Consider the following 22,494-nt stretch of genomic DNA (forward strand, 5'->3'; position numbering starts at 1 on the left):
ATGGCCTGTTTTAAGGTCCACAAGCAATGTCTTTAGTTTTGGATCGATAGGATCTAGTTGAAACAGTTCTTCCTGGTTGGAGTCTCCTTTCGGTGCTGATTTGTTCGGTTCCCAACGTGGTTTTGATTTCTGCTCTGGAGCCTTAGAAGGGGTTTTTTGCTCCTTCGGCGTTGAGTCAGTAATCTTTTTCGGATCCAAAGGTTTTCGGGGTTTATTCGGATCCGGGGCCTTTTGGTGCCGAAGAGCTCGATGCAGAGGCCTTTTTGGAGGTAATGGGAGTACGATGTATTCCCGATTTCGGTGCCGACGGTGTTTTTTGGGCACCGATATGCGGCTTGCTCGGTCCCGAGCCACCAGAAGGCTTTTCCTTTGTCTTCGGAGCCGGGCCTGGAGGCGTGGCTTCTGAAGTTTTCTTTCGGTCGCGACTAAGGCCTTCAGGCAAAGTTTTGACCGGAGCCTTCTTTTTCTTGGGTGGGGTAGGGGCAGGGGCAGTTGTACTCCCTCGTTGACCTGGAGTGATGTTGTCATCGGAGTCGTATTCATCAGCTTTGGATACGATGTCGAACTCCTCCGAATCCTCTGCCTCTGGAACGTCGGGGGCTTCATCGAAGATGTCTTCTGGCACCGGTGCAGCCTGTTGTGCCACAACGTGTCGTCGAGCCCGGATTGTCTTTATTAATCAAAAGGAGGCGCAGGCTTGGCAATCTTTTTCCTCGTGTTCTGGCAAGAGACAAAGGATGCCGACCTCGTGGTGGTCGCTGTGTGGAAATTTAGCTCCACACTGGGGGCATTTTTTAAATGGAGTCCTTTTCATTAGCCCTAGGCCCGAATGGCGTCGATAGGCCCAGCGGCCCGCATCGACGACCGGAATCGAGTATCTTTGATTTAGCGCGTCGAAGGGCACGCAAATGAAAACAATACCGTCGAGTGGGATGGTTTGCGAGTCGAAAAGGTTTGGAAACACGGTACCGAACCTGAGCCCTGAAGTTACATCCGAACCCGATGGCGGAAAAAAACAATCTGAGGATGGAGTCGATGCCCATGCGCACCATCGTCCAAGGGAGGAGTCACCTATCTCGTGACTACAAAGACTTCTTCCAAGACAACAGCAAACTGCAATCATCCAAGCCCAACACCAGATGGCGATCTATTCAAAAGTATGAATTCTGCAGCTCATATGCCTCAAACGTGTATTTTCTACTTCTTTCTAACCCCCTGTAAATCTCATATGTCTGGTATTATAATGTCATGCTGCAGTGTTCACAAGGCATGCCGAATATACTACACTGAATCGATGAAACATAATTAAATATTTGGTTAACAGAGCTACCTCACATGCGCTTGCAAATGGAAATAAAAATAAATACTAATTGTCTGCTTGCTTATGATAGAAACATTGGAAACAGAAGTCACAAAGTGCAAAGTAATGCTTCCTAAAAGCCAGGACAGGCAAAATGTGCTCCTAATAATACACAGGAAGATGGCAATTTTGGGAAAAATGGTAATTCCTCAGAAAAAGTGCATAACTTGAACATCCTACTGAGGTTTTACTAGAGGCAAATATCCTGATTCAAGTCTTGGGGGAAGCACGATCCAGAGGCATATGTTTTTCTGATCCACAACACAGCAGATTACTCCTTCCTCTTGTTACTTGCCATAATACCAAAGGTGTTCAGGTGGCTATCAAACGCTGTTTGCACAACATATGAGCTAAGTTCTCCTAACAAAACCCTACAAGTGAACATTGCATAAAGGGCAGTTGATAGCCCAGACGAGGAAGTTTTCATATGGAGGTCGGAACCAGTCGGGCAGACTTCTGTTCCAAAACTCTGTAAGGCACACAGGTATACTTTGCTAAAAATAAAGGCATCCTAGTTCAGATACATAGAAACAATGTGTGGGAGTGTGATTTGCAATGCTGGTTCCTACTTTAAAAGACAATAAATAGTTATGTTTAAATAGACAAGTAAAAATAAAACGCTTTCAGCATTCTAGCACGTATAGGAAGAATGCTTGAGGAGGACATATGTTAGCGTCTGAAGAATCACAGTGTCAATATTAACCCTGAAAGATCTACTTTTTGAAAAACAACTATTTAAAGAAAACAAACAAAAAACAGTTTACAGTGTGCATGATTATTTTTGTAATGCGCCAGGTATGCCCAGACGTGGGTCCCGGGCTCACTGTGCCACTGGATTCAAGCTAGCCTGGCGGATGAGGGTTGATGCCCCGAAACCGGTCTCAGGATGCTTGTTTATGGTCCAGGGAGGACCTGGCTAGGCAGTTTGGTCTGGACTGCTCCCATGAGGCACAGGGTCAAGATTGATTTGCATATGGCTGGATCTGAACTGGGGTGGCATGGTGAGCAAAAGAACAATGGATTTAATCAAGATCTATTGACTGGGGGTGAATGTTTGATTTGCTCTGCATTCCGTCCATCATCTGTGTGTCTTTTTAATTTTGTGATGCAACATGTTGCAAAAGGGGCATAACTCTAAATCGCAGAGAAGACTTGAAACAGATCAGGCTTGTACTGCTTTCACATTGGGCTCTAACCAGGTTTCTACTTTAAACTTCCAGAGTATATTGCAATGATAAATTAAAGCACAGAGTTCATGTTAGATGTTAAAATGCAGTGACTCACGCCTTGAAAAGGTATTATCTGTGAGACACAAGAGCCATCTGTCCTGTTCTGGTGTATGACACACCTCACTTACTAAATTACCATTGAGATATACTGAAAAAATTCTCCCAAAAAACCAACACGTCTGCATAGTTACTGGCATCCCCAATATTTAGAGTGCCAGCAAGTTCTGTTGGTGACGTAAATGCTGATAGAGAACATTTGTTCGGTCATGCAGGTCAGCATTCTGAATCTCGGCTAGGTCAACTCAGCCTTCCTTGGGTAACAGACAGGCTGTTATTAATAGTGCTAAGAGGTGTTAGAAGTGTGCCATTAAGATATATGTGGAATCAAGTTGTTATTTTTTTGAGATGGCACATTGGGCTAGCCAACCTTCTTTAAAAGTACAAATAGGACCAGTAAACATGATGCACATGGAAGAGTAAAGCCTGCATTTTGCATCTTGAAAAGATAAAGGCACCGAAGCATGCTGGCCTATTTTCTAAAATATATGCATAAGACACAAACATTTATTATAGCCTTAGAACGTAGCGGGCTCTACCGTCCATGAAAGGACCACTCCAGTGTTCGGCTCGGGCCTTTAACAAGAGAGGGGGCATTTAATGGCCAGTAGAGCCCGCTACGGGGGGCTCTAAGGCTATAACAAATGTTTGTATCTTCTGCATATACTTTAGAAAATAGGCCAGCATTAGGGCATAAAGTTCTAATTTGTAAAACAAAGGCCTCACAGAGCCCGAGGGGGTTGAAATCCCCTCGGGCTCCATGAGGCCTTTGTTCACAGGAATAGATGTGAACAAACATTACGAATGTTGATGATCCGGGCTTCTACCAGCCATTAGAAGCCCAGAACACTCCAATGTTCTAAAGTAAGTTAGAACGTGGAAGATAAAATGCTTTACTATGTCACTTCCCATACACACACATAATGCATTAACAGTAGCAGCCTAATGTTGATTATTACACTAGGTAAAGATGGCTGTGAAAGGGGCAAAGTAGTGCACTGTACTATTTGTGAAAGTAAGAGTCTTGGGGGTTCCAATAGGAAGAAGCCACTATCTGGGAAGCGAATATGTGCATCAGTCAAGATCCTTTACTGCGATGACTGATATTGTGCCTCCTATTCTCTCCCTAAATCAGACGCTGTCTAATCACCTCTCTTGCGAAGCCTGCAGTTCAGCCTGGTCTTCAAGCCTGAGCTGGCTGCCACCTGAAGAGGCACTCGCCAATTAAGCTCTGTCGACTGCTCTTCAGGTCCCAGGACAGCCTACTTCCTGCCCTGATGCGTGTAAAAGAGTAAATGCATCTAGCGTCTGTGGGAAGGTAGTCTAAAGCAACTTCTCAGGATTGAACCACTGAAAAACAGGAGGGTCACCTCCGGCAGCCTAGTGCATTGGGAATGGTGCATTAACTCCGACGCCAGGCAGTCCTGCACCTAGCAGAAGGAAAGTGTTATATAATATGAACGAGACCCACAGGAACATCCTGGTAATGGAAACAGTATTAAGTCTTTATCACTGCAGATGGGTCTCTTAAGGAAAGGAAGTGTGCAATGCCACTCCGAAGCGGCACACGTCTTTTCAAAGACTACTAAACACAGCCCCCAACTGTTGGTCAAGAAACCCCTCCACAGTAGAAAAGCACCCAGATGATCAATATTGCCATACCAAAATCACAAATGATTGCACAAGAAGAACAGTTGATTTTCTTTGAGCAAGTCCATCTTTCCGAAAGCTGGATTACAAGGTTGAGGGCTACTCCTTGTTGGATTGCCTTCCCGACATCTCTAAGTGAATCCGAGCAGCCGTGCCCTCTGTACCCACTAACACCTGATCAGGCACCCAGGTCCCATCATTCCCATAACAATCTGATCTGGTCCAGTGCTAGCAGATAACACAAAAAACACTTACTGGTATACCTATCTAAATGATGTAATAATACAGAGGTAATCGGAAATTATAAGTGAACTGGGGGAGGCTGCCTCTGGGAGTGTCCTTGACAGCATTCGGGAGTACACTGTAAAACAAGGTAATGCCACAAACGTTTTATTTTACTTTAAGCGTTTAATATTCACGCTTTCTAGTTTCCAAGAGCTCACAGGCTCTCAGTTTCTCTGGCAAATTTCCCATCCCTATGCACCGATCCCCCAGGAGCAATAGTTCCTGCTTGGTGCTACAATACTTAAAAAACAGGCGAAAGTGTGTGAGATAATTATTACACATTTGTAATACATTATTATGTTTCTGCCCTGCACAGTTTCTGGTCATCCCTGGCTGTTTTGATACTTCATGTACAATACATGCGTATGCATGTCAGCGGTTGTTCTATGACCATGATTAAAGGAAATAGGCAGCCCTGCAACCAAGAGGAGCACGTAGACCTGACGCAAACACCATCCAGAGAATTGAGTGACAGTGTAGACCACATAGAGGAATAAAAGTAGAAACAAAGGATTGACAACGCATTGGAGAGAAATAAATTCCTGATAAAGCTTGACAAGTTCTATGCAGCGGAAATATGATATTTTAGCCTAAGTAATAGTTACGCAAGCCGATGTCACATGGTTATACCAAAAGAGGGTGCACTAGGGGCATGCTTAGTTCCCTTATGACTCCTGGTGAGAGGAAACTTCAAGGCACAAGGTTTTACGTACAGTAGCGACCAATTAAACATTTACAGGTGGGACTGAACTATAACTACTTTGGTTTTGGAACACTCCCTCCCCTAAAAGAAAATTAAAGCTTACTATATTTTACCTACCTGAAATGTATATTCATAAAATGTATTTCTGTTTGCATAGCCCTTTACACCATATGGCGTGGGTTGCAAGATTCCAGGGCAAGGCAAGTATCCTTCCACTTTTCTTTTTAAAATTTGCACCCCTAAAAATGCTCATGCACCCCTAAGAATGCCCCTAAGAATTTTGCCCCTGGGGCAACCACCCCTGTGGCCCTGCCCACGCAATGCCACTGTCACAAAGTGTTTAATTTGTAGAAGAATAATTGCCAGTGCCCAAAGGTGTGCTCAGAAGTGAACAGTCAGTTTCGGCACGTCAAACACCGTGGCTGCATAGTCTAGAATCCACACCTCATGCCTATTTAATAGACTACCAGACACTCGCCGCCCTTTCATATTACTCTTGCAGGTTCCTGGTGTCTCTTGAGGAAAAGGAAAATCAAACAATGTCAAGCGCCTTTCTACAGTCAATGACTAACAACAAGAAACTATATAGGATGAAACACTTGGAAAAAAAAATCACAGTTCAACTAACATACAAGAAAGAAAAACCTGTTACTGGTTTACATGCAATCTTATGGGGGCAGTGGTATAACCCAATATGTGATGGACTAATTGTTATGAGTGGTTTGAGTTCCAATGCACAGCTCTAATCATAACAATGGACATATTCACAAGCAATTCAGAATAAACCAAAAGGTGTTGTACACTGGTCTGTTAATTCAAAGTATTGGCAGCCCATTATCTGATCGTACTGTGACATTTTTTTTAGACCCCTGCATAATGTCAGGAAATCCATCTCCAGTTCTTTTGGGAAGTACTTCTAATGGTTTTCGTGTTGAATATGTAGTTACTCACTCCTAAAATGTCCAATTGGCTCAACCAAGACATACGGGTCACTGATTAGGAGTCAATTTGAAGATTTCTAAAAAGTTGAAACTCTGTTGCCATGTTCGAATTTTCTTCAAGGATTTTCACAAGTTATATTTATTTGCTTATTTCGATAATTTCTAAGTGCTGATATTGTTTTTTATTTAAAACATGTTTGGGGAATTGTATTCATAAAATATTCTCAATTAGACTTGAACATTGCTTTAAAAAAAAACAAAAAACATTTTGGGATTTCATAGAACGAATACAGGATTTTTAATTTAAGCAGAGACATTTGGGAATTTTTAACCATAAAGACGTTTACTTGAAACTTTTGAGATTATTATAATTAGATTTAAGATTACTGTAAATGTTTTTAAATAGTTGGAATTGGAAAATATTTTAATTTATTTTATAATTGGGTTGAGTCCATTTTTGAACAGTTTTAAAAAAAAAAAACTTCGCAACGGTTATTCAGTATATTACAAAAATCATTGGACATTCATGTCGAAAAGATTAAAATCTAATGGAGAAAAAACGAAAACTTTCAATTGTTTGTTTAAATGTTCTAAAACCATTTATGTGTTAAATTACCAACACTTCAACCTTTTAAAAGCGTGAGAAATTACTTTTTACAAACCCCAAATGTTTTTAAACTGAAAATACTGTTGAACTTGCTAAAGTCGGCTTTTTCTTTCTTCACACTATAATCCGCTCCCAGGACTAGTGAAGGTTAATATTTTGATAAACAGACTTTTTTCAGTGGTCACTTGTGAGGTTAGGAGCTCAATATGTCACCAGATGGTTATACCAGTGCCCTAATTGGTGCCCATTATAAATCACTTGCATTAAGAGCATGAATATTATTTAGATTTGGTGTATGCATTGCACAGACTGTACAGTTCCCTTTTTCATGTTGTCAATAGTGGATTTCTTTGCTGCCTCAAGCCAGTAGCACAGCTTTGCTTTCTACTTTGTAAGTGCAGAGTAGGAAGCCCACAATCAAGAGTATGTCATACCCAAGGCATGTCCCTCTTTCACTGAAGTTCCATTTGTGATGACGTTATCAAGTGCCACCCTATTGTAGATCAGCACTGTGTTACCAGCGTAAACATAGCAACATACTGCCAGTGGTCCTCCCTGAGCAATCACACAATGAAGTAATTCATAGACCCCTTGTAGTGTGTGGAGTGGATAAAATGTATGGTCCACAAATCTCTATGCATGTTCTACGATCCTAAAGCTGCAGGTTGGTAATATGTTCGCTGGCCTCACGCAGCGGAAACTACAGTCTTTTTACAAGGTGAACAGAAAGTCTAACTGTTATGTAGAAAGTCATTCATGGGGTAGAAAACTGCTTTCAGGCTCCACACTAGTATCCAGTATGGCTCATGTATTCCACAGGCAGCGTTTCGCACAATTCACGTTTTAGTTTAAAATAATCAAGAATGGCTTAACGGTTATAGAAGAAAAAAACAGTATTGCTAGTATCTCATTCAACAAGGATCTTCTTTCCCTTACTCAGTGTCAAAGAAGAGATGCTGTTATTTGCTTCAGGGGCAGTTTTCTGTTCAGATTTTAATGTCCAGAGTATGTATTTTTCTCCAAACGCTTTTTCCAGCTGTGAGCCTGGAACATGGCTCGTCGTGACTTGGTGCATACATCATGGAAGTGCCTTGATTTTTTTCTGTTTAGGCTGTCGTAAGGCATTCTTAGGCGCTCTCTAGCTTCACTGCCAAGTTCTCATAGCACAACTTATCACTCTAACCCATCCAAGATAACGTTCATATCTCCATGGTGAGATTACGTGTAGAGTGACTGTCCTTGGAGTGACAATATTTTTCTTGTCTACAGACGACCGGTTCTGAGTGCCTTCTGGCATTCCTGGTAAATACGGAAATTGGCCACTAATGTAATTCTTTTGAATGTGGCTTTCAAAAGAATTGTGGCACAAGCTGGTTCTGGCGTTAATACCACAGTACAGTATATGGGGCCTAGTGCCACAGCAATTTTGATAAAGCCGGATCTGCCAATTTTTTTTACAGTGTTTCAAAGGTATTCCCTTCACGCTGTCTTTTGGCATTTTAAGACATTGTTCCCTTGATGGTCTCCAGGTCTGCACATTTCAGATGCATATGGAGCTTGTGAGCAGTGGGCATAGCATTAAGGGTAGGTGGATAGTTGAGGATCATGGAACGGAAGAGGAGGTTGGAGTGGTACCCCCGATGCCCAGCTTGTATTTGGCATAGTGGTCGTTGCCCCCTCTTTAGTGGTGTCAAGGGTAGAAGAAGCGGCGTAGTACAAACTGTCCGACGAGAACCAAAGCAAGTGCGGCCACCACATACTTGAAGTAGACATTATCCAGATCCAGTGCTGCAGTCTGTAGAGAAAATGTAAATGTAATGTTTTTATACCCATTTAATACTTGGGATTTAACAGTTGCTAAGAGAAGAAAAATAACTGATACAGGCATTTGGTATCAGTAATCAAGATTAATAAATTTTCATTAGCAGAGGAGACAAGCATTAATTGACAGTTTTACTGGTTTCTTGGCCAGCACATCACCACGTTCTCTTTATCCCAGTTTAGAAACTACAATTATTTCCTAGACTACCTGGGCCTTCTTTTCACTAGGATTACAAAGCAACTGAGTTTTGAAGAAGAAAAAAAAGTTTTCCTATTGGAAAAATATAAGACAAACATATTTTACATTTGCATCGACAAACTTCACTTTCAGCCCTTCACAGGATCACAATAAATTATAAAGGTTAAAAGCAGCTCACAAACTAGAGGAAAGCTATAATAATACTAGCATTGACAATGCCAATGGGTCTCAGAGGTAAGACCTACTGGCTTTGTCAATGTGTTTTAGCCACACTGTACAGCAGCGTGGCCGATATAAGTGCTATAACACAGTCGGCGCCAGCCGTGCCTTAGTGCTCTTTTTCTTTTTACTTTCAGTTATCTTGCACAGTGGCCAAGCTGCTACAAGGTCAATAGGTCTTTCCTCTGTGAGCCAGGGAGTGGGCTCTTAACATAAAAGATACACAGCCTTGGAGTGACCAAAGGCTGAAAGTGGTGCACATAGTTCTAGTATACATGATAGTAACCGTGTGGACCAGGGTTAGGACAACAATTGCATTATGTTCAGGTAGGAAGAGTGGTGGTACAAGGGCAGGCCAGGCACGAGTAAAACATGTCTTATGTAAAAGCAGCACATGGATGAGTTTAGCGAACTGGTATGAAATTTAAGGCATGTGGAGCAGAGGTGATATAAGCATTGACAAGGTATTATGGGGTGGAAGTTGGGAAGGGTCAACATGGGCAATGGGAGGATGAGGATGGTAGGGAAGAAGCAACATGGACGGAGAGGTGGGAGCAGAAGCAGCAACATTGGTGACAGGGGAAAAAAATAATAATAGTACATCAATCACAGGGCCAGCAGCGGATGGATACTTATCAAGAGAAGTAATCAGTACTTCGTCTATGCTCCAGATGAAAGATGAGGAAGTGAAGCTGGCACGCGCTGACCGATTAGTATGTAGCGAATAAGGGTGGCCGTGAAGCTAACGAATGATAAGCAATGAGTGGGCCGCAAGCCCCTTGGAGGGAACAATATCTCACATAAGGGAGAGGGCATGCGCTAATGCATGCACTGTCACAGGGGAGACCTAAAAAGGAATTCTAGCCAGGATGTAACACGCTTTTAATTGTAAATCTGCCTTTAATTAAATATGGAATATGCTACTTACCAGTATGCATCTGTTCTTAGCATGTAGAGCTGCAGATCTACACACTTTTGCATAGATCGCCATCTGGTGTTGGGCCCGGATGTTTGCAGTTTGTTTTTCCTCTTGGAAAGTCTTTGGGAGTCACAAGGTCGGTGACTCCTCCCTTGGTCCGTATTGCGCATGGACTTCGGCTCCATCCTCAGATTGTTTTTCGCCAACAGGGAAAGATGGAGCGTAGTAATAATAGTGAAGAAACCCATGTGTGTTGTATCTAAATAAGATAGACTGGAACAGATACAGGTAGCCGGGGAGGCGGGTGGGCGTGTGTAGATCTGCAGCTCTACATGCCAAGAACAGATGCATACTGGTAAGTAGCATATTCCGTTCGAGGCATATGAGCTGCAGATTACACACTTTTGCATAGACTATATAGCAGTTCCCAACCCTATCGGCGACCACCGGTATCTGTTGCAGTGGTTTGAAAAAGTGTTTTTAGTACAGGCTGGCCCACACTAGCTTGTTGCTTAGTTTGCACATCTACACAGTAATGTTTAGTGAAAGTGTGCGTTGTTGACCATGTAACTGCTTTGCAGATATCATCTAATGGGATGTTCCCTGGAAAAGCCATAGAAGCCCGTATCTTTCGTGTAGAGTGGGCTTTAGGGGGAAAAGATAGCGTGCATATTGCCTTGTGGTAGTAAATCTGTATGTATTTTACAATCCACCTAGCTATCCCTGATTTAGAGATGGGGTTGCCATTATGTGGTGGAGAGAAAGAGACAAACAGTTGTTTTGTCTTTCTGAAAGGTTGGGTTCTCTGGATATAGTAAAGTAAGGCCCTTTTAACATCCAGTGTGTGTAGAGCCCTTTCTGCAACAGTTTGAGGTTGCGAGAAAAAAAACGGTAATTCTACCGATTGGTTTAGATGAAAGGGGGAAATGACTTTGGGTAGGAATTTTGGGTTAGTACGGAGGACAACCTTGTTCGGGCGCATTTGGAGAAAAGGTTCTTGTATAGTAAGTGCTTGTTTCTCGCTGACCCTTCTAAGGGAAGTGATGGCTACAAGGAAAGCTGTTTTCCATGTGAGAAATTGCAGTTCACATTTATGCAAAGGTTCGAAAGGCGGTCCCAATAGCCTTGTGAGAACTATATTTAAGTTCCACACAGGTGAGGGTGGTACTCTGGGGGGAATTATTCGTTTGAGGCCTTCCATGAAGGCTTTAATGGCAGGCACTCTGAAAAGTGATAGGTGCTGTCTATTTTGTAGGTAGGCGGCAATTGCTGCGAGGTGTAGCCGGATGGATGTATATGCTAGGTTACACCTTTGTAGATGGAGTAAGTAGCATATGATGTGCTGTATAGATACGTCTAGAGGGTTGATTGTGTTGTTATGGCAATAAACAACAAATCTTTTCCACTTTGCCGCGTAGCAGGCTCTAGTAGTAGGGCGCCTAGCTTCTCTGATTACGTTCATACAGTCAGGGGGAAGGTTAAGGTATCCAAATTCTAGGATCTCAGGAGCCAGATCGCAAAGTTGAGCTGAGCTAGGTCCGGGTGTCTGATCTCTCCATGGTTCTGGGTTAGGAGGCATGGTGAGAGGTGTAACTTTTGGTGTGGCACTACCGAGAGTTCCAGCAGCGTGGTGTACCAAGGTTGTCTGGCCCATGTTGGAGCTACTAGATTCAGTGTGAAGGAGTGCTGTTGTAGCTTTCGCACCACTAATGGAATTAGTGGGAGAGGTGAAAAGGCGTACGCAAATTTGCCTGACCAGTTCATCCATATCGCATTGCCTTTGGACAATGGGTGTGGGTATCTGGCGGCGAAGCTTGGGCATTTTTTGTTTTCGTGGGTGGCGAAGAGGTCTATGTGTGGATGCCTCCACATCTGAAAGAACGGGTGAAGAACCTGTGGGTGAAGTTCCCACTCGTGGATCTGCTGCGTTTGTCTGCTGAGCAGATCTGCCATGGTGTTTTGGACTCCTGGGACATGTTGGGCTAGGAGAAAGATTTTGTGTGGAATTGCCCATCTCCATATGCTCTGTGCTAGTTGAGAGAGCTGTGGAGAGTGTGCGCCGCCTTGTTTTTGAATGTAGTACATGGCCGTCATGTTGTCTGTGCGAATAAGGACTGCCTTGCCTAAAATGTGAGTGTGAAAGGATTTTAGGGCTAGAAAGATTGCCAGTAACTCCAGATGGTTGATGTGGTGTAACTTTTGTTGCGGCGTCCATGTGCCCTGCACTGTGAGGTGTAATAGATGAGCTACCCAGCCGGAGAGCGATGCGTCCGTTAGGATTATTTGTGGAACCGGGTCCAGGAACGATCGACCTCTGAAAAGATTCGTGGTGTTCCACCACTGCAGAGAGCGATGGGTGCGACCATCTACCAACACCAGATCTGTCAGTTGCCCCTGGGCCTGGTTCCATTGGCGCGCTAAGCACTCTTGGAGTGGACGCATCTGGAGTCTTGCATGAGGCACTATGAAAATGCAAGAGGCCATCATCCCTATCAGTTGCATAAACACTCTTGCTGGGAGAGAGTGTTGAGGTAAGAATCTTTGACGCAAAGCCTGAATGCTTGCAATCCTGGCAGGATTGGGGTAGGCTATGGCTTTTGAGGTGTCTATGGTGGCACCGAGGTATTGCTTTGTGTGGGATGGTATTAGCTGGGACTTTTGGTGGTTCACCGTGAAACCTAGCTGGTGAAGTAGTTGGATTGTAGTGGCGGTGTGATGTACACATTAATTGTAGGACATGGCTTTTATTAGCCAGTCGTCCAAATATGGGAAGACGTGAATGTGCTGTCGTCTGAGGTGTGCCGCCACTACCGCTAGGCACTTGGTGAGTACCCTTGGTGGATACCCTTGGTGCTGTTGTGACCCCAAATGGGAGCACCTTGAACTGGTAGTGTTGCCCGTCCACTACAAATCTGAGGTACTTTCTGTGGGCATGGTGTACCGGAATGTGAAAGTATGCGTCTTTCAAGTCCAGTGTGGTGAGAAAGTCGTTCTGGGAGAGGAGCGGAAGTACCTGCTGAAGTGTTACCATGTGAAAATGGTCCGAATGTATGTATGTGTTTAGAGGCCGGAGATCTAAGATAGGTCGTAGAGTCTCGTCTCTTTTTGGTATCAGAAAATATAGGGAGTAGACCCCTAAATTTTGCTGATTGGCGGGGACTTGTTCTATTGCCACTTTTTGTAGGAGGGAGATTACCTCCTGTTTAAGTAACGTGGAATGTTCTTGTGACATTGGGCGTTGCCTGGGTGGAATGTTGGGGGGGGGGGGTAGATGTCAATTCTAGGCAGTACCCTGAACGAATAATTTGGGTCACCCATCTGTCTGATGTGATGGACTCCCAGACGTGAAAGAAATTTTGTAGTCTGCCCCCGACCGGAGTGGGATGGTCTGGAGGGAGCAGGGCTAAGTCATTGGGTAGGCGGTGTGGCAGAGCGGGCGGTATTTGTTTTGCCTCTGCCTTTGTTATTGCCTCTATAGCCGCCTCTTTGATAACCCCTTGTGAAGGTGGATTGAGCAGGGGATTTGTAGGAAGTGAACGCGCTATCTGAGTAGCCTCTGCCCGTGCCCCGAAAGGAAGAGCGGCGAAAGGAGCACCTAGGAGGGTGTGACTGTAGGGCTCCCATAGATTTCGCCGTATCTGTGTCTTTCTTCATCTTCTCGAGGGCCTCATCTACCTTTGGACCGAATAGATGTTCTTGATCAAATGGATGATTTAATATGGAGGCTTGTACCTCAGGTTTAAAGCCTGAAACTCTCAGCTAAGCAGGGCGACGGAGGAGGACGCTAGTGTTAATGGCCCTGGAGGCTGTGTCTGCTGCGTCTAAGGCACAGCGTATAGAGGTGTTAGTTATGTTCTTACCTTCTTGAATTAATTCATTGGCCCGATTTCTGTATTTTTCTGGGAGATGGTGCATGATGGTTTCTAGTTCATCATAATGCGCTCTGTCGTATCTGGCCAATAGCGCTTGAGTGTTGGCGATACGCCATATATTGGCTGCCTGTGACGCAGTGCGCTTTCCTGACGCGTCCAGGAGCTTTGACTCTTTGTCAGGTGGTGGTGCTTCGCCTGACGCCTGGGAATTTGACCTCTTCCGTGCAGTGGATACCACTAGGGAATCCAGTGGCGCTGGCTCTTTGATGTAGGCAGGATCTGTGGGGGCAGCTTTATACTTTTTCTCTATGCGTGGGTTTAGGACCCTAGCCCTGACTGGGTCTTTAAAAACCTCTGGCGCATGTTTTATTACCCCTTTGAGCATAGGTAGTATAGAAGTAGACCTATGTGCGGTATCAAAGGTGTTGAGGAGGAAATCTTCCTCTACCGGGTCAGTGTGTAGCTCTACCCCGTGATAATGTGCCGCCCTCTGAAGTAGGTGGTGAAAACCTAATGAGTCTTCTGGTGGAGATGGCCTGGATGGATAAAGGTCATCTTGCGGGACATCTGGAATGTCTGGATTATTATAATCGTCCCATGGGTCTGGGGATCCTGTAGGGGTGGGGTCTTGTGGCACATCTGCTGGATCGTAGTATGGGTCGCCCTGATCATCATGGTCTGGAGACTAGGTCGGAGAGCGATGAGGCAGGGATGGAGAAGGCGGAGGGGGCAGAGGTGGAGAGGGTGGAAGCGGTGGGGAAGGCACTCTGAAAGGGGAGGTAGCACAGTCTTTCCTCTTTGGAGGTGGAGGCGGAGCTGGTTTGTCCAAATGTCTCTTTTTAGAAGAAAGTGCCAAATGTCCAGTTTTTGGATCCTTGGTAAGTGTCTTTTGCAAAGGATCCGGTGTAAACAGTTCTTGAGACAATGGCTGTTCGGTCGTTGCCGAAGGTGTCGGGGCCGATGGCTTTTTAGGCTTGTCCGTGCCGTGCTTTTTTGGAACCTCCGTTTTTTTGGTTGACGCCGAGGCAGGCTTCGGCGCGGGAGTGTCGGTGCCGAGGGCCTTATGATGTTTGGTTGTTACCGAGAGGCTGGGTTTCGACACAGAGGGCTTTGGTGTGGAGCTCGGTGTCGAGGTAGAGGCCGATCTCTTTTTCGGTGCCGAAGTGTGTTTATCGGCACCGCTGGCAGGCTGGCTCGAGCCCGAGCCGCCGGAAGGCTTATTAGGCTTCTTCACCGTGCCCGAAGGTGGGGTGTTCGAAGCAGTGTCTTTGGTCTTGCCTAGGCCCGGAGGCGAAGGCGTGACCGAAGCCTTTTTGGGTGTCGGCGCGGGTATGGGAGGTGGTATTTTACTCACGACCCTCTGCGCCGGGGTGATGTCCTCCACATCCAAGTCGTCAGCTTCGGAAGCACTGACTAGGTCCTCTTCGCGGTGCTGCTGTCCCGGAGCTTCGACGTCGTCCCCGAAGATGTCGACTGGAACGGAAGTCGAGGAGTGCGCCATGTTTCGTCTGGCCCTTCGATCTCGAATAGTCTTTTTGGATCGGAAAGACTTGCAGGCGGGATCTCGAGCCTCGTGTTCAGGGGAGAGGCAGAAGTTGCACACCTCAAGAAGATCGGTGTGGGGGAATTTGGACCCACATCGAGGGCACTTCTTGAATGGAGTTCTTTCCATCAGCCCGGACCGGAGCTTGGATAGGCCCGAAGGCCGCCGTCGACGACTGGAATCGAAGGTGTGTCGAAGAGAAGGTGATTGAGGAGATCAGGATCTGAACAATACCGCGAAGAGCGAGGATTCCGCTTCGATCGTTGAACTGGAAATGTTCGGAACCGGAGCACGAAGTATTACATCCGAGCCCGATGGCAGAAAAAAACAATCTGAGGATGGAGCCGAAGCCCATGCGCAATACGGACCAAGGGAGGAGTCACCGACCTCGTGACTCCCAAAGACTTTCCAAGAGGAAAAACAAACTGCAAACATCCTGGCCTAACACCAGATGGCGATCTATGCAAAAGTGTGTAATCTGCAGCTCATATGCCTCGAACATATTGTTATTCTTAAAAAGGTTGTATCCTTTTTAAAAGGGAACACTGGCCAATCACGGCAGGACTTTCCTCAGTCATTTTTAAATACGCAGGCGGAAGTAGACGTATTTAAAAACGTTGTCTACAGTAAACTGGAGTTCACCACCTTCTTTGAAGGGATCACCCAGTGTAAAGGAAACAAATATACTCTCTGTCCAGGCCTTCATCCGTAATAATAGCCAACAGTAGGTATTGCAGAATGTTCCTCGGTTTGATGATGTCTATTTGGTTTTGAGACAGATTCTAACCTAATTTACCGAATGAACCCCTTCAAGTCATGGCGCCCTGCTACGAGATTAGACTATTCACCTATAAGGATAAATAAAGTGAATCATTGCACAGAACTGACTTGTACTAACATCATAGACATACACATCTCATACGTCATGAGTGGAAACCATGCTGTATTACTGCAAAGGCATGCTTTCCTATCCTGGATAGCCTGTACTCATTAAAAGGAAGCTCTTCTTAAAGAAATATTGCTCTCAGTTCTCTCCTTTCTGAGGAGAATTCTTTCTTTTGAAGCCTTTAAAACCCCAATTTCATTTTGGCTGCAGCTCCTCTAACAGTTTCCAACTATGAGGCCAATAAAATAGCGTAAGAACCTTCTATGAGACAGAAAGAGTACATCGAGGTATAGGCTGCGCGGTAATTGCAGCTATGAATTAAGCCTAAAGAACAGAGAATCCAATCTTTTTTACTTTTAAAATAGATAAAATACCTTCCATTCTTCTTGAGGAACATGTGATGTAAGTAGCTGAAATGAATCAATTGAAACCGTGCGTTTTCAGATACCCCCTTTATCAGTGCGCAAGTTCTCTTCCAATCCTCATCTGTGATGTGTTCATCTAGTTCGTCTCTCCAGGCAGCTCTGGCTTTGAAAGGCGTGTTTACCCTGTTCATTTCAAAGTTTTTTAAGCCAGGTCACTAAATGTCCACCTATGCCCTAAACTAAGGATTGCCTGAAGGGTTTCTGTCTGTGGAGGATTATCAGGGAATCTAGTCCAAATCTCTCTGGCGGTCCCGGCAAGCCTGGTGCACTGCAGATACTGGCCTTCCCCACTCTAAATGTCCCCTGTGCCTCTTTGAAGTTGATAAACCTATTCTCTGGGTATAGATCGCTCAAATGCAACAACCTTCCTCATGCCACCATCTGAGTGTCATGTCTGTGCGTATGAGCTTAAAGGGTTGCAACACTCACAGTTCGAGATCCCTCATGAAGGGTGAGCACTTGAGAACTATGGTGACTATTCTCCCCCAAACACAAGCGGTTTGCCTCACTATGTGGGATAGTCCAGTCTGTCCCCTCATCAATAGTGGCATCAACAAGTTGCCATCGTAAAAGACACTTTTCCCAATTATCCTCATCCATGGCACATTTGAAGCATGTTGTAAGTGTGCTGCATAATAATACATTTCAATATCTGTTAGACCCAGCCCTCTTCCACTGGTCCAGTTTAAATGCATCTAAGGCAACTCTGCTGAGCACTTTCGCCTATGCCAACAATATGAGGCGTTTATTTAGTGTTTTGAATACCTATAGGTGTAGCAGGTGTATCGAATTCTGCACAACACAGTGACCTAGTTAGAAACACCATCTGGGCTAGAGCAACTTTTCCCATGACTGATAATGGTAGTGTATTTAAAACATTTACAGAGTGTAACCCCTTCAGGACCCTCCCCATGTTTTACATGTATTGTTTTTCAGCTGTCAGGCCTACCATTTCCAGAGGTTCCTGAACGTGTCCATCTCCCAGTGGAGATCCGAATTGGGCAACCGGTACACTGGGTAACTCGCTAGGATACCCAGTGGAAACAACACAGTTTTAGGTCTATTCATTTTCAACAACAAAAGGTCATCAACTTCATCCAGGTAGATCAGTAGACTCGAAATTGACTCCTTCAGTCATGCCAAGTAAAACAGGTCGTCATCAGCATAGAGGGGAAGGAAATGTGTGGAGTCTCCCAGTCTCCTAAGTTCCGCCAGAACCTATTCACCAATGGCGCTAATGCCAAAGTGAACAGGAGCAGTGAGAACGGGCACCTGTGGCTTGTGCCAAGCTCCGTGCCACGCTCCAAGTCCCAGTCTCCAGATACAATTTCACCAATCCTGATCCTGGCCTTGGGGTCGGTGTATAGTAATTGCACCCAGCCACAGAACAAAGGACCAACCTCATTGCTTGCAAGACCCCCATCAAATAAGTTCAGTCCAGCGTATCAAAAGCATTAGCAATATTATCGATACCATGGCAATCTCGTCGTTCCTATGACTTTGAACCTTTCTAGATGTTAAAAAGAGGCCACTCAACATAGAGGGGAAGTGGGAGGGTGGTGAGAAATCAGTGGTTAGATAAAGTATCCACCATATGTTACGTTATGTTTTTACATTTGTAGGGTGCACAGCTACCCCGAGGGGTTTACCGGTGCCAGCCTGGTAGGAGGGAACAAGGGAACAGAAACGTTACAGATTAAACAGCCATGTTTTCAAACATTTGTGAAATCTCTCATAGACAGTTTCCTTTTGAAATGAAATGGGGAGAGAGTTCCATAAGGCTGGTCCTAAGTAAGAAAAGGACCGACCACGCATTCGCTTAAGTTTGATTCTGGGGACCGTGAACTTAGCCTGTACGGCAGAGTGAATGGGGCGTGAAGGTGTGTGGGTTAAAGACTGAAGATATTGTGGAGCGAGACCAGTTTTGATTTTGAACATATAGCTCAGGGCTTTGAATCGAACACGATTCTCCACCCTAAGCCAATGAAGTTCTCGAAGGGAGTCAGAAATAGGTGCCGACTTAGGAACATGGCAGAGTAGCCTGGCAGCCGCATTTTTGCACCACCTGCAGTCATCTGCATCACCGCTTTGTTAGAACCCAAATAGAGAACATTGCCGTAGTCCAGCCTAGATGTAACAAGGGCTTGGACTACTGTTCTCTGAGTGGAGATGAGCCCCCTCGCGGCCATCGCACGGCAACACCACCTCAACATAATCTCCTACGCCGACGACACCCAGCTGATCCTCTCCCTGACCAACGACCCCGCCGCCGCCAGAGCCAACCTACACGAAGGGATGAAGGACGTAGCCGAGTGGATGACGACCAGCCGCCTGAAGCTGAACTCGGACAAGACGGAGGTCCTCATCCTGGGCTCCTCACCCTCCGCCTGGGACGACTCCTGGTGGCCTCCCGCCCTGGGCACCGCACTCAAACCGACAGACCATGCACGCAACCTGGGCTTCATCCTGGACTCCTCCCTCTCCATGACCAGGCAAGTCAACGCCGTCTCCTCGGCGTGCTTCAACATCCTACGCATGCTACGGAAGATCTTCTGGTGGATCCCCACCGAGACCAGGAGGACCGTCACCCAGGCCCTCGTCACCAGCCGACTGGACTACGGCAACGCCCTCTACGCCGGCACCACCGCCAAGCTCCAGAAGAGACTCCAGCGGATCCAGAACGCCTCAGCCAGACTCATCCTCGACATCCCACGAACCAGCCACATCTCCGGACATCTGAGAGACCTTCACTGGCTCCCCGTCAACAAAAGAATCACCTTCCGCCTCCTCACCCACGCACACAAAGCGCTACACGACCAAGGCCCGAGCTACCTCAACAGCCGAGTCAACTTCTACGCTCCCAAACGCCACCTCCGATCAGCCAACCTCGCCCTCGCCGCCGTCCCCCGCATCCGAAGAGCGACCACAGGAGGAAGGTCCTTCTCCTACCTGGCCGCCAAGACCTGGAACTCCCTCCCGACCGACCTGCGCCTGACCCAAGACCACCTCTCCTTCAGGAAGAAGCTGAAGACATGGCTGTTCGAGCAGTAGCGGCACCCCCCCACCCCCAGCGCCTTGAGACCCTACGGGTATGTAGTGCGCTCTATAAATGTCACTGATTGATTGATTGAGCATCCAAAGAATTTTCTTTAACCATTTAAGAATGGTGAAACAAGTAGACACCACATTTGTAACTTGTTGTTTCATCGTCAGTTGGTTGTCGATGATAACGCCCAGGTTGTGAACCTGGTGAGCAGGCCGGGGGAAGGCACCCATTTCAGGGGGCCAATGTTGTGGGCCCCACAGATCTTGTTGCTTCCGAGAATCATAACTTCCGTTTTTTTCCTCTTAAGTTTGAGTAGATTATTTTGCATCCAAGACGCAATTTTCCTCAAACCAGACTGGCGAGCCAATGATTTAGATTCTCTAGATGAAGAAAGGGATAAGATTATCTGCGTATCATCGGCATAGGAAAAAGGGACAGCCCAGCCTCTTCGGCAACATCTGCCAATGGGTAAACAAACATTAAACAGCAGGGCTCAGCACAAAGCCCTGTGGCACTCCGTAAGTGGACAAATGGGGTTTAGAGCTGGCTGAGGAAGAGAAAACCTGAAACGTACGGTTGGTGAGAAAGGAATGGAGCCATTTAAGAGCTAAGAATTGTAGAGCTCTCAAAAAAATAGTATGAGACAGCGTATCGAATGCGGTGTTCAAGTCGAGTAAAATAAGAGCCACCGTGTCACCGAGATCCAGCCGATGACGCAGCATTTCAGTGACTCCTAGCAGAGTAGATTCAGTGAAGAACCCAGTTCTGAAACCAGATTGAGAAGTATGAAGGAAGTTCTGGGTCTCGACAAAAGAGGACAACTGGGAGTTCACATGTTTTTCAAGGATTTTGGAAAAGGCTGGGAACGGTGAAATAGGGCGAAAATTGGATGGCTCAGTAGGGTCCGCATTGGCCTTTTTTAAAAGATGAAGCACCATGGCATGTTTCCATTCTGGGGGGGACCATGCCCTCCTGTAAGGAGGCGTTAAGGAGATCCATAATTGCTGCACGTATGGGAGGCTCAAGCTGTTTTAACACTGAGATAGGGAGTAAGTCGCACTGGGAGCCAGATTTAATATTTGCCAGAAGCTGGTTGAAGGAGTTCACTTCCAAAAGGGACCATGCTTCCAGTTTGTTGATGGATTTAATATTACTATTCGACTCCAGCAACAAAGCACTAGCTGCCTTGGGGGTGGTGAAGGTTAGGTGTGAAGTATCTGACAGATTATCACTGGATAGTGCAGAATATATTTTCTCGACTTTGCGCGCGTAGTGGGCCAGATCATCACATTTCATTTCATTCAGGACTAGAGGGGTAGTCTGACTTTCCAACCCAGATAGTTCTTTAACCACCTTAGATTGGGTCTGAGAGCATTTCTGAGATTGAGATATTTTGAGAGAAATATACTCAGCATGAGCTGTTCTGAAGAGAATATGATAGTCCCTCTGGCCTTTTAATAGGCCAATTTGGCATCAGGCATAGAGCGTTTCCTCCAATGTCTTTCTAGGGTTTTACATCTTGCTTTTGTCAATCTTGAGTCTCTCAGTAAACCATGGGGCTGGTGGCCGATGATTACAGAGCCGTTTGTTGGATAATGGAAGGCAGGTATCTACAGATTGTAGAATCCAACTTTGGATAGCCCCAAGATTCGTAGTGGCCATCTGTTTGATAGCGGGTGTGCTGTTGGCTAAGGATTTGTTTAAAGCTCCGACATCGAGCTTTGCCACTTTCTGACTTCGGACTTAAGTCCCGTCAAGGCTGCCGGGGGGGAAAGGAGCGACTCTTATCAATAAGGTGACAGCATAACACCATAAATAGAGTTACCAAAGCTAAGTAGTTTGTTCTTTTAAAGGATACATCTAACTACAGGTTCCTCATATAAGAATAGATACTTAAGCAGTACCTTTCCAAGGTAGAGGCTCGGTGGAGTTGGCTGAGAACAAAAAATCTTGCAGGACCGAGTGGGTGAGGTGTCCCTCCGTCAGACCAGATTGAGAAGGCAGTAGTGTTTTGTGAACATACGCACTGACATCATGTTGCAGCCTGCCAGATATCAAGGACACACAATCCATGTGCCAATGCAGAGTACTAGCCTTAGCCCTTGTGGAATGGACCTTCTGAGAAGATCTTCTTTTGCAGCGCCTTGCCTTTCTTCCCTCCAGAGAACCCCACAAAAAGCCGACAGTCCACTCAATGGTCCTAGGTAGATCAGTGTAGAAGTTAAAAGCTCTTTTGGGGTTTAACCGATAAAGCCTCTGCTCTTGTTTTGAGGAGTGAGGGAAAGCAAAGAACGGTTGTAAAATGAAAGCACCAACTTGTCTGGGGGAAAAGGTGGTGTGCAAGTTGGTGAAGTTCACTCACACAACGAGCTGACATAATCACAATAAGGAAGACTGTCTTTAGGGTCAGGAGACCCAATGAGCAGCAATGCTTTGACTCAAAGGGTGTACACACAACAAATATCAAGACCAAATCAAGGTCACACTGTGGCATCACAAATGGTTTGGAAAGGAACACGTGTCAAACCTTTAATAAATCTCATCATAAACAAGATTTAAACAATGACAGTTAGTCTGGCAAACAAAAAGAGGTTTAAAGAGCCGACAAATAACCTTTAATAATGCCCAGCACAAAGCCTGACAGGGCCAAAGGCAAAACAAATGGATGTTTGACAGCTTTGCTTGCAAGAGGTCCTTCTTGTGAACACGACAGCAGCCTACAAATTTGCCCC

At 45.6% G+C, this 22,494-nt stretch overlaps 1 protein-coding gene across 3 annotated transcripts in view; it reads right to left on the reverse strand.

The window, feature by feature from the left end:
- BAK1 (BCL2 antagonist/killer 1) overlaps nt 1-22,494 on the reverse strand; it is a 274,853-nt gene that overhangs the window by 6,807 nt on the left and 245,552 nt on the right. For 2 of the 3 annotated variants that reach the window (XM_085651161.1, XM_085651162.1), the window contains exon 6: nt 4,673-8,627. The exons of the other annotated variant lie outside the window; for it this stretch is intronic. In XM_085651161.1, the coding sequence (XP_085507287.1) occupies nt 8,523-8,627 (105 nt within the window). In that variant the 3' untranslated portion in view covers nt 4,673-8,522. Of the gene's footprint in view, nt 1-4,672; nt 8,628-22,494 lie in introns of those variants that run through there. 3 annotated transcript variants of the gene reach the window in all.

The sequence above is a fragment of the Triturus cristatus genome, chromosome 1_1, assembly GCF_964204655.1.
Source record: "Triturus cristatus chromosome 1_1, aTriCri1.1, whole genome shotgun sequence".
Taxonomy (NCBI): domain Eukaryota; kingdom Metazoa; phylum Chordata; class Amphibia; order Caudata; family Salamandridae; genus Triturus; species Triturus cristatus.